This window comes from Eublepharis macularius, chromosome 1 (assembly GCF_028583425.1).
Source record: "Eublepharis macularius isolate TG4126 chromosome 1, MPM_Emac_v1.0, whole genome shotgun sequence".
NCBI lineage: Eukaryota > Metazoa > Chordata > Lepidosauria > Squamata > Eublepharidae > Eublepharis > Eublepharis macularius.
The window spans coordinates 199223884-199236190 of NC_072790.1; the positions used below are offsets into that span (position 1 = coordinate 199223884).

At 41.6% G+C, this 12307-nt stretch overlaps 1 protein-coding gene across 5 annotated transcripts in view; it reads left to right on the top strand.

Annotated features, from left to right (window-relative positions):
• The window catches only part of PPM1B (protein phosphatase, Mg2+/Mn2+ dependent 1B), a 75690-nt gene that overhangs the window by 33118 nt on the left and 30265 nt on the right, over positions 1 to 12307 (top strand). For 4 of the 5 annotated variants that reach the window (XM_054983584.1, XM_054983601.1, XM_054983576.1 and 1 more), the window contains exons 2-4: positions 3179 to 3300; positions 5530 to 6398; positions 8092 to 8209. In XM_054983584.1, coding sequence (XP_054839559.1) covers positions 5553 to 6398; positions 8092 to 8209 — 964 coding nt within the window. In that variant the 5' untranslated portion in view covers positions 3179 to 3300; positions 5530 to 5552. The remainder of the gene's footprint in view (positions 1 to 3178; positions 3301 to 5529; positions 6399 to 8091; positions 8210 to 12307) is intronic. The other variant, XM_054983593.1, reaches the window with a different exon arrangement.

A 12307-nucleotide genomic window follows, 5' to 3' on the forward strand; every position in this document is an offset into this window, starting at 1 on the left:
CCAAGTCTGCAGTGTCTTTCATGTTCTTTTATTCTTGTCTGGATGCTACGCTGTGTGGTCCCGATGTAAACTTGTCCACAGCTGCAGGGTATACGGTATACTCCTGCAGAGGTGAGGGGGGGGGTATGTGAACTGCGTAAAATACTGGACAACAGTTCCAACTACTTTGTCAGATTGCACAGGGAAGCCATTGAAATTCATACGCATAAGCACAGTTTCAACAGGAAAGAGGCCTTAAGAATGAATAGAGCATGGTTTCCAGTCCTGAAAAACATCAGGCTAACAAAATACTCTATACCCGACAATAGTCCTGCAGAGAAGATTAGCATATCAAGCACCAATCCATATGCAAAAGAACCTCCTCAGGATACAGTGAAGCCTCCCTCCATTAGCATTCCACACCTTGGGAAACTCTTACAGGATGACTCAGCCCAACCCTGCCTTCCTGAGTAGATATAAATTACCCTGCCAACTTCTTTTCCACACTGTGACACTGAGAGATCTGTCTTTTGGTGCTACACCTCTGAAGATGCCAGCCACAGCTGCTGGCGAAACGTCAGGAACTGTAACGCCAAGACCACGGCTATATAGCCCGGAAAATCCACAACAACCAGAAATATAATTGGTTCTGTAAAGTTGGAATCATTTTATCACAGTTGCAAAGGGGCATTATCATTGCTACATTTTAATCCACCTTGAGTCTAAGGGGAGGAGACAGGATATAAATGTTTTTAAATAAAGAACTAAGCAACTGTACATGCGCTTATGAATAGAGCAGATAATGTTGTCAGGATCTCCTGAAAGACTGAGAAGATGAAGATGCTTAATTCTCATGATTTTTTGGTTTTACATCCATAATTGCTCAGTGTCCACATTCTTCCTAACAAAATATGTCTGTCATAAATGTTCTGTAGTAGTATCTAAAATCTCAAGTCTTGCGTTACTATTGTTGCAATTTATTCAGCAGGCTAGATAGATTAGATCCAGCTGAAGGTTTCCAGGGGAAGATTTGGGCCATCCCCCACTTCTGTGCAGAAATCTCCCCCCCCCCCCCCGCTTCTTAGATGTTCCTAGGAGCAGCAATTCAATCCTGTTCAGTTGACAACAGTCCCTTCAGTTAGCAAAAACTTTCTGGTGTGTGTGTGTTTGTGTGTGTGTGTGTGTGTTGAAACTAACGTGAGCAAAAAGATGGCTGTCCTGAGTTCACAGTGTAAATTTCAAAGTTAAAGGATTTGTGTATCAAAATGAATTTACATGAACTTTAGCTTGGTTGGGATAAGAGCTAGGGCAATGAGCCAGATAACAAAAATGACAGGTTTTGAGGAGGAATTAAGTGGTAGCTTAACTTGTAACTTTGATTGGGTTACAGCAGCATAATATCATTGACTGCTGTTTCCACTATCCCCCTACATATCGGCTTGGTTCTTTTCTAAGGTTCTTAAGTGTGTGGCTTATGAATGGTGATGACTGGGACAGGTGGGAGGAAGTTTTTTGTCTAGGTGGTTTTCAGAAACATTCTGGGTGCTTCATTGAACACCTCAGGAACTGTGTTTGAAGTGGTGGTGAGCCATCCCTTGGCTATAACTGGAGCAGGTTATGATTCTATGGAAACTTCTTCAGCTGAAAACTCTTGGATTATTCATTCTTCCTTTCCTCTCCCTTCAGTCTTTTGAAGTTTTTAGTACTTCCAGTTGCTTTAAATGCCTAGAATTTCCCAGTCCACTTTGCATTATGTTGTGCTAGCAGGCATGAAAATACATAGTTTTCTAGAATTTATACTTTTAACATACGTCATAAAGCTCTCCCAAGTTCTGACACAACTTTATTAGTCCAGTGGAATGTTCAATTCCTGTAAACTATTGGTAGTCATAATAATGTTGACTGGTAATGGGTTGAGAAATATCCTGGTTAGAATCCACGTTGCATCAGGATGAAGAGCGCTCCTCCAGGTTGTCTAATGTGTCCAGGTGTTAGAATGAATTTCTGTTCATTAAATACTGAGGAATTATTTCTGCTTTCATTTCTTGTTAGTTCCCTACTCATGTGGTTAGAATGTATTAAGTAGGTTCAATAGAATTTTCAGTCTTGTGTTGTCGAGTACTGTTCCTTAAAATGGGATCTGGGTCCACAAGAGCACTCTCCAAGGAGTCTCTAAGTCCTTTGTAAGGGCAGAGGGTAAGCTCTTCTAACCAGTCTATATGAAAACAAAGCCTTCTCAGTTTCCTAGGAATGTTGACAGAAACTCCACCTCAGGGGTAGGGGATGGGGTGGTCACTTCAAAGCACCAGCCTGAAAATGTAGGATATTTGCTGGCAACCAGTAACTTGGCTCTTGGAATTCTTGAGTGGCACCAAAGAGAGATGCTCATCATAGTTCCAATATAAAACAACTGTTTTTCACTTTTCCAATGCAAAGAATTTCAGTTTATCGTGAGGAAGACTGCATGCTGCATCCATAGACAGTGTTAACCAATAATGATTTTCAGGCTTTCGAATTTTGTATAGTAGTGGTGGTTCTATCAGCAGCTCAGATTTCCCGTGCTCCTCCTCACCCCTGTTCATGTGACCTCTGTCTAGGAGAAGTTAACCAATGAGGAACTTCCTTCTTGTCTCTGGTCCAAAGTCCTTTTCAAGCAAGGGGAGAGAGTGATTTGAACTTGGGTTAGGGCCTGATGAGTTCTGGCCCTATAGAATCAACTACCACCTGAGACTGGACCTTTGCAAGTCATGTATAGACAATTAAAACATTTTTTCTTAAACTTGCTTTTAAAATGTAGTTGATAAAGGTTCTTATTTTGTTTTGAGGATATGAGAGGATCAGAGCCTCTAAGGAGTGTATATATAGCTTGCTTCATTCAGAGGCCAGTATGATATGTATCTGTGAGGGAGAGGGCTTGGACTTACAGGTTGGTGGAAAAAAATCGGACTTGGAGTCCTTGGGCTTCTAAAATCGAGGAGTTGCTGTTGTAGAGCCCTTCAACCATTCAGCTTATTGAGCAAATAGCTTATTGAGCTGTTAAACAGCTGTTGAGCTGTTTAACATAATACTGTATAAAACTCTACATAAATCTGTCAATCATGATACTGAGAAGGTTATTACAAAGATTTGAAGTTCTGTGACGGTATAAGAACTTTACTGTATCATTTGTGGCACTAATTATGATTTCTGTGTCTTTTAGGAAATTCCAGATGCTGCATCCTGTTCTGTCTGAAGCTTAATCTCTTCTCTACCTGTTGGTTGAAGGAATGTAAACTTAACGCTTTAAATCTGTGGAGAAATTGACAGAGGTGCAGTTGTTGGGTAAATAACTTTTGAAATGGAATGCATTGGAAATTGTCTTGACCCAGATGTTTAACCCAGAGGATAATTATTTTTGGAAAGCACATACGCACATAGCTGTGTTAAATATTCTTCATTTGTATGTGTGAGGCTTCGTGTTCAGGTTCTTAAATCTAGATCATAATGGTATTTGCTTCTTGCAGCAAGTCAAAAGTAGAATAATAAAAGTAATAGCACAGTACTTGGCCTAGGATACATTATGTTCTCTTATACAGATCTGCATTAGCACTGCTTTACAGATTCTGTCATAGCCAAGAATAGCTCCCAGATCCTTCAGACCTCAGTCCAATGATTGCCTCACAGTTAAAAAAAGAGCTTTCCTTGATTTGCATTATGTAGTACTTCTGTGCCATGGAGCTAGTTTTGGCAGTTCCCTGGCAACAAGCATTTCCTTTAGTTAGGTATAGGGAATTTTGAGGAAGTAAAGTTGAACATGAACCTACAGATACTTGTGTATCTATTTAATATACTAATACTTAGTGTTTTTATATGCACTATTAATGCCATTATTGTTTGAACTATCTGTAACCCAGTGATTTCCAGTGTAGTATAGTGGGCTTAGAGTGGAGACTTCAGTCCACCACGGCCCATGTGTGGGGTGACACTGGAATTGAACGTGGTTGGAATAAACTCCTGCAGCAAATCTGATTAGACTCTTGTGAAGGCATATTTCACTCCAGTCATCCTGAGACATCCTGAAACCTTATGATTGGGGCTGTTGGAACTGTGTGGACAAAAAAAGTTGCACCACCTGGGATGCTACGTGAGGAAATGGGTCTGGGTGAAATTATTTGTTTCAGCAGAGCTTCCTTTGCAAATGTAAGGACTGTGGGAAGAAGAGAAGGGTGGTCATGATTTCACCTGTTACTCCTTCTGACTACAGCTTCCTGGGCAGAGTAGCTTTGTTGTTCATTCATGGCCCATAACTTTCAGCATCAGCTTTTGGGTTGCTGGAGAAAAAGGGCTGACTTGTGTTCATGCTTAATAAGATTCAGCCTATTGTAATTTGGTAGAATTAACTAGTACTGACTGACTTAACTAATTTCTGATAGGGTCAAAATGAAATTACATTCTTGAAGCTGTGCAATACTCTGCTTAGTTCCTAAAGTACTTGGTAAGACTTTTTATCAGTTCTTAATGTCTCTAACCCAGTATCCTGGTTATAGAGTGGATGTCACTGCCTACCTTAAAATAAGTTGAGATTGAGTAAGAAATAGTATAAAGAATTTTGCACATTCATAGTCTTATCTTGCAGAAACTTCTGTATACTTCACTGTTGAGCAGTGATTTTCTTGCCAAGGGCATTAATAAAAGCCACTAACTCTTAATTTAGCGTTTATATGGTATACTGAGCAGGGCCTTTTGAGTGTCCTATTACACTGTCTTATTGGTTTATAATGCATAACGACTGTTGCATATTTTATGCTTTTATTGTTAAAATAATTGTAGTAATTCATTCTAAATCTGTTGTACCTGAACAAAAAGTGCTTTTTGTGTAATAGCTTAGATTTTTCAGAACTGTGTTGCAGTGTGCATGTTAGAAGGTACTGTGTTTTATGTTTACATTGTCATTTTTTTTACTCTTTAAGAGGGGCCTAAAACTCTAGACCTCCTTTATCCAGTTAAATATGCTTAAGTTTTCTGGACAGCTGTGTGCATTGAACTAAATGTCTTAAGGCAATCACATATTTGAATCTAGGATACCATAAGGCAATCCACACATTCAGAAAACTCACATGTTGCATTATTTTTGTAAAATTTCAGACTGTGGGAAATTAAGTGCACTTGACTCTCTTCTGTATAAAAACAGCAACATATAAGCCCTCCTTTTTGCATGGAGAAAGGTGTGTTGGGATCCGAGTTCTAGGCTAGGATTCTTGTTTTCTATATGCAGGGTGTCTTTATATAAAGGAGCACTTTTATATAGTTTCAATATATAGTCTAGTTGCACAGTCCCTAGGGAGCTGTACAATGTGCATTTCTGAAGAGAGAGATTGAATCTCTAGTACTTACCAGGAAACCTAAGCACCTGCATCTAAAGGCTTCCAGTTAACTGTCTTAGTAAAGTATTTGATTTTCAAAAGCTGCTGTGTACCATCATTATGATTGTCTTAGTAAATTTTGCTTGACTGCTTTATGAATTGTGAAATTTATTTTTTGTCTTGATTGTTAAATTACTATGTTTTGCAGACTTCTTTGAAAACAAAGCAAATATGGGCGCATTTTTGGATAAGCCAAAAACTGAGAAGCATAATGCTCATGGGACTGGAAATGGTCTGCGTTATGGGCTTAGCAGTATGCAAGGATGGAGAGTGGAAATGGAAGATGCTCACACAGCTGTTGTAGGCATTCCTCATGGCTTAGAGGACTGGTCCTTTTTTGCTGTTTATGATGGTCATGCAGGTTCTCGTGTGGCTAATTACTGCTCAAACCACTTATTAGAACACATCACTAATAACGAAGACTTCAGGGGAACAGAACAGCCCGGCTCTGCTCTGGAACCATCCGTGGAAAATGTAAAGAGTGGAATCAGAACTGGTTTTTTGAAAATTGATGAGTATATGCGTAATTTTTCAGACCTTAGAAATGGTATGGACAGGAGTGGCTCAACAGCAGTGGGAGTTATGATTTCACCTGAGCACATTTACTTTATCAACTGTGGAGATTCACGTGCTGTTCTCTATAGGAATGGACAAGTCTGCTTTTCAACACAGGATCACAAGCCTTGCAATCCGAGGGAGAAGGAGCGAATCCAGAATGCAGGAGGGAGTGTCATGATTCAGCGTGTTAATGGCTCACTAGCAGTTTCTCGCGCTCTTGGGGACTATGACTACAAATGTGTCGATGGCAAAGGCCCTACAGAACAACTTGTTTCTCCAGAGCCTGAGGTTTATGAAATTGTAAGAGCAGAAGAGGATGAGTTTGTTGTCTTAGCTTGTGATGGAATCTGGGATGTAATGAGCAACGAGGAGCTCTGTGAATTTGTTAAGTCTAGGCTTGAAGTATCAGATGATCTGGAAAAAGTGTGCAATTGGGTGGTGGATACTTGTTTACACAAGGTATGCAACCTATTCTTTACATCAAAGTTTCACCCCCAAAGATGCAATAATATGCTTGGATGTGCTGTACTGTGACAAAATTAGCCAGTGCTTTAAAGAAATGAAAATCTGGTAAATTAATGGTAATTTCACTACTCTTCTGCATTTGTGGATAGTATCTTGTGAGATTTCAGTGAGTAATTCTCTGAGAATAAACTTACACAATTTCCTAATTGTTAGGAATGCATACTTTCATTGGGTTTGGAGTTGTCAATGTATTTTATACCAATTTTTGTTTACCCCCAAATATAATTTGTCATTGGTGAAAAGCCCTTTTCTTTCAGTGCTGGAGCAGGATATTTAGAATGTCATTCCTCATGACAACTTTGTAAAGAACAAACCACTCTATTTTCTCCAGTCTCAGGAACTGTTATGAAAGTTAGAAAGAGAAAGTTAGAAAGAGAAATTTTCATTTGTCATATTTGAAAGTTATTTGAAAAGTGCTAAATTGTGCTTCCAGGTAGCAAATATATCTTTAATATTGCTGTTTAAAGGTACTTGTCTTACTTTTAGGATAAAAGAAGCTCTAGGCTTGAGGAATAGAGTATAAAATTGAGGATATATTGTTTACTTTCCCCTTCATTGCCAAACTTACAAAATCAGAATGTATAGAAGAGGTAAACATGTGAAGAAACATTCTGGCAATACTGACAAAACTCAAAATTTGTCTTTTTCAGCTTTCATGGTGCCAATTTATCAAATTTTGATTGACTTTATGTCCAGAATCCAAATGCAGAATAGTATAATTCTAAAAATATTAAGAATTCATTGCTTTTTCTTGAGCTTATCATCTTGTGTGGGTTACTGTGAAATGACAGAGAAGCTTTTTTTTGGTAGTGTGTCAACTTATATTAAAATGGATATCAGGAAGGGATAAAGTCTAATAAGTCAAATAGAAAAAAATGGTTAGGACCACAGTTTTATTTAGAACATTTCTGTGCCTCCTTTCCAGGAAACCTGCTCAAAGGAGCTTTATTAAATACAAAGGAAGGGCAACCACAGTGGTCAGCGGAGTTGAAGCACTGTTCCTCTGAGGAAAGTCTGGAGATTCTGGGACTTCTTCATCTAGGGGAATGATGGGGGGAAGATATGGTAGAAGTTTATAAAATTATGCATGAAGTAAAGAAAGTGGCTAGAGAGAGATTCTTCTCTCTCCCATCATTTTGAAACTCAGGGACACCCAATGTAGTTGTTGAAAAATAGGCTCAGGACAGACAAAAACCACTTCTTCACTCAGCAGGTAATTAAACTATGAAATTCACTGACAGGGGAGGTGGTGATGGCCACAAGCACAGATAGCTTAAGCAGGCTCATGTAGGAGAGGTCCATCAACTGCTACTAGTCCTGGTGTGTGAAGGGAGCTTCCATCTAGAGAGGCAGCAGATCTCTCAATAACAGTGCTGTGAGCCAGCAGCAGGGGGAAGGCCTCAGCCTCTGTCATGTTTGCTGGACCTCCAAGGCAACTGGTTGACAACGGTCTGAAACAGTTTGTTGGACTAGATGGATCGCAGGTCTGATCCAGAAGGCTCTTGTGTTTGTATGTTCTTCAGTTTTAATGTTGTAAAAGCATTAACTGTGAATAAGCATGTGTTTTGAGTGGGAAATCATAAGCCAAATATCTCAAATATATGCTGTTTTTCCTTTCTAAATATAGGGAAGTCGTGATAACATGAGTATTGTACTAGTTTGCTTTTCAAATGCTCCTAAGGTCTCAGATGAGGCAGTGAAAAGAGATGCAGAGTTGGATAAGCACTTGGAATCACGGGTTGAAGGTAAGCAGTCACATTCTACATTAGACATTTTCCTTACAGTTTTAGTCAAACTAAACTAATTGCAGCAACTTTAGACAAAATTGCAGCCATCATTCAAACTGGAAGATGCTACTTTTGGGGAAGGTATGCATCTGAGTCACAAAGCCTGGGTAGAAGAAGCCTGGTTCATCTTTTATCTTTTACTACATCACATTTTTAGAAGTGGTAGCCCTAGGTTGTCCAGCACAGTTCATTTTGTTTGAGGTGTACATTTGTGCACTGGCCAGTTTGTGGTTCAAGATGTTAACTCTGTAAGTTTGTTGGCTCCTCCTGATGAAAGTACTAAACATAGCGAGCCCTGTTGAAGAGCAGTCAAACTTGTTTTTCCATCGGTAGTGACAGTTATTGAATAATTAAGAACAGACAGTATATGTGTCTGGATAAGCTGAAACAGCTGCACCATTAAAGTCTTGTAAACTTTGTTTCCATCTAAGTAGACCAGGACAGGCAGTCCTGGTCAGATTTGTCACTTTTCTTTGGGGTTGCGTACATGCGTAAGACACTGTGGAATTTGAGATATTATTTAACAATAATATATTTTTTAAACTGGGAGTTGTGTGTTTCTAATGCTTTTAAATGAACCCAGAATCTAAGTGTGAGATGAGGAAAAGGTCAAATGTATGGTATCAACTTTAATTTTATAGGCTTTTCTTATCTTCTCCATGTTTTAAAGTTGTTTAAGGAATCTACATTCTGTTTACATATAGGAGAGATTGTGATGGAGCCAGCCTTTAAGCTAGAGAAGTTATACATCTTGTCATGTTGGACTTGGCTCTAAATACAAGATTTTTGAAATGTTATGAGAAAAAATGAGGTTGAGTTTTAAGAAATTGTTCTTTTAATGCCATTACCTTGGCACACAGGTAAGAATATGTAGGCTACTAAGAGCAGGAAAGGCTTCATTCTGTATTGCCTCCTGACTTTTTATTTATTGAAAACATTAATACCAGTCATTCTCACCTCTTGCTTTGTAGGCAGCTTTCGAAAGTCAAATCTAAAAACAAGCAAAATACAAAAGTAAAAATTGATCACAAAAATAATAGGTAGACAAGAAGGAAAAGCAATGAATTAGAATACCTGCAGCATAAGTATAGTTACTATGCAAGTGTTTGGAAAAATAAGTACAGTGCATAAAGCTTTTTCAGGAAAGTTGCCAATGAATATATCATGGAATGTAAACTATTATAATCTTGCATTACTAAACAGTTGCATATATGCAAGCAGAGTTTTCACAGTACTGAGGCAGCTAGCAATTTGTGGTTTAGCTGTTCTCTTACTGAAGCCTAAATTCTGAAATGGAAGAATTCGCTGACTTATTTGTTACCTGACTTTGTACCTACTGCTTCCACACTGATACCCGGTGCTGTTTAGCTTCTCCCTCTGAGGCGGAGGACATCTTGGGTGTTTCCCACCGTCCAATCGGGGAGGCAGGAAGTTAAACTTTCTTCCTCTTCCTTTGGTGTGAGTGGGACCACCCTCTCTCCTCAGTTCTTTTCCTGCCTCAGGGGAGAGCAGTTCTCATTAGGATAGCTTAGCTACCTTGATTGACCCTATATCTTTTGTCTCTTCTTATCCTTGTGTCCTTTCCTGTTTGTATGTTCTTTTCCCTTGTCTTTCCTCTCCTGTTAGTCTCCAGTCTGTCCACTTAAAAAATAAAAAAAATAAAAAAAAAAGAGAGAGATAGAGAGAGAGAGGAAAGGGAGAGAAAGGGAGGAAAAACCCCCTCCGGAGTCCGAAGAAGAATGGAGGGACAACCGTGTGAGTCATCCGACTCCGAAGACTCATTCCTGGAAAGGGCTGAGGGCTGTTCCCCGGAGGCCGTCCTCCCGGCGGCGGGAACATGCCCGACCGGGTCCGACTCGCCTCAGAGGCTTGATCGGCCCCCCGGCGGAAGAGTGCTCTCAAAAGGAAGACAGCCCGCCAAAAAACGGCCCCGTCTGTCGCAGACGGTGCCGGGAACAGCCGCACAGCAGCAACAAGAAAACGCCGGAACAAGCGCGGCTGCGAGGAGCCCTGTTTCGGCGGGAAGAGCCGCAGCGGCCGTTTTCCCGCCAAACCGCACCATCGCGGTTGCCAACCTCCCGGCGGGAGAAACGCAACCTTCTGCAACACTTCAAGCACAGGGCTCCAACTTTAGCACTCCAGAGACATTCGTAAGTGATTCTACCCCTAATGTTCCCCCTAATATTTTGGAGGCAATCAGATGGTCCCTAAGAAAGGAGCTTTGGTCCATCTGCCAAAATGGGGCCCAAGATTCCTCCACTGCCATTCCGTCCGTAGTCCCAGGCACTTCCCAGGGACATGACGATAAACCCACAGCCTGGCCCACTAAGGCAGCCAAGAAACAGCAGAATAAAACTCCCAGATGGGCAGAGGGGGATTCCTCAATCGATGAGGACTCTGAGGAAGGGGACTTTCTCTCAGAGGAAGAACCAGAACTAGCCCCAGCATTCACTGATCAATCCATTAGGCTGTTCCAAATGGATGATTACAACTACTTACTGTCCAAAACACTGTCAGCACTGGATCTAAAGGAGTCTGACAAAGGGGAGGAGGAGGAGGCTGCCCCACGGGGGACCAAGTCACGACCAAAGGGGAATAGGGAATTTTTCCCCAGGGCTGATAACAACCCCAAAGTTTTTCCTTTCCCTGATTTCTTCGAAAGACAGCTTAAAGCTGAATGGTTAAGGCCAGCATCCACCAAGCAGGTCCCTAATATCATGAAAAAGCTGTATGCATTGCCTGACTTTGCCAATGAGCTCTTGCAGGTACCGATCATAGACGCACCGGTGGCAGCACTTCAGTCTCAGGGTCTCCTTTCAGAAGACGGACAAGGCATGATCAAAGATGGTCTTGACAAGAAAGGTGAGGCGATTTTGAAGCGTGCGCACGAGGCCATGGCCACATCCATTAAGGCCTCTGCCATAGCCTCTGCGGTATCCAGGGCGGCTGTGGTGTGGACCAGAAGGCTGATCCAGTTGCTGCCCCAGACCAATAGTAGGCTCTTAGAAGGAGCCAATAGAATACTCAAGGCCTGCACATTTACGGCGGACGCTACTCTAGATTCCCTATCAATGACTTCAAGAGCAATGGCATCTTCGGCCGCGGCACGGCGCATGCTGTGGCTTCGGGTCTGGCAAGCTGACCTTCAAGCAAAACTGATCCTGATGTCCTACTCCTTCCAGGGCGGCAAGCTCTTCGGGGACCAGCTGGAAAAGATCCTTATCGAGACTAAGGACAAAAAGAAGTCACTCCCAAAATCCCTCAAAAGGCCAGAGAAAAGGTACTTTGGCTATCAATCTTTTAGATCCCATCACACTCTACCCAGAAATCGACAGGATCAAAAGCGCAACTGGACGCTCCCCCGAACTCCAGCACGCAGAGGTGCCTTTCATCCCAAATTCAATAAACAGCAGGGATTCCGTGGGGGTAGACAGGACACCGAGGACAAAGGGCAGAGACCCTGACTCGCAAATCGCTCCGGTGGGGGGACGATTACTCAGTTTCCAACAAACCTGGGCAGAGTCCAAGGCGGATGCCTGGGCATTAGAGATTGTCTCCAAAGGCTATGCGATAGAATTCTCTACCTTTCCTCCGGAGCGATTCCTCATCTCACCACTCAAGAAAGACCCCCACAAAAGGAGCATCACAATCCAGGCTATACAACATCTACTGGAGATAGCAGCTGTCGAACCTGTCCCCGAGGAGGAAAGGGGACAGGGAGTTTATTCAATTTTTTTCACGGTACCCAAAAGAAACGGCGACTGGAGGTCCATCCTGGATCTCAAGTACGTGAACAAGTTCATCAAGTTGAGAAGGTTCCGCATGGAAACACTTCGGTCCATTGCAGAAGCACTTCAACAAGGCGAATTTCTTACTTCAATAGACCTGACGGAAGCGTACTTACACGTACCTGTTGCTCCGGCCCATCGAAGATTTCTCAGATTTTGCATACAAGACATCCACTTCCAGTTCAGAGCGATGCCCTTTGGGCTGGCAACAGCTCCCAGAGTATTCACCAAACTTCTAGTGGTACCCGTAGTCTGGCTCAGGGAGAGG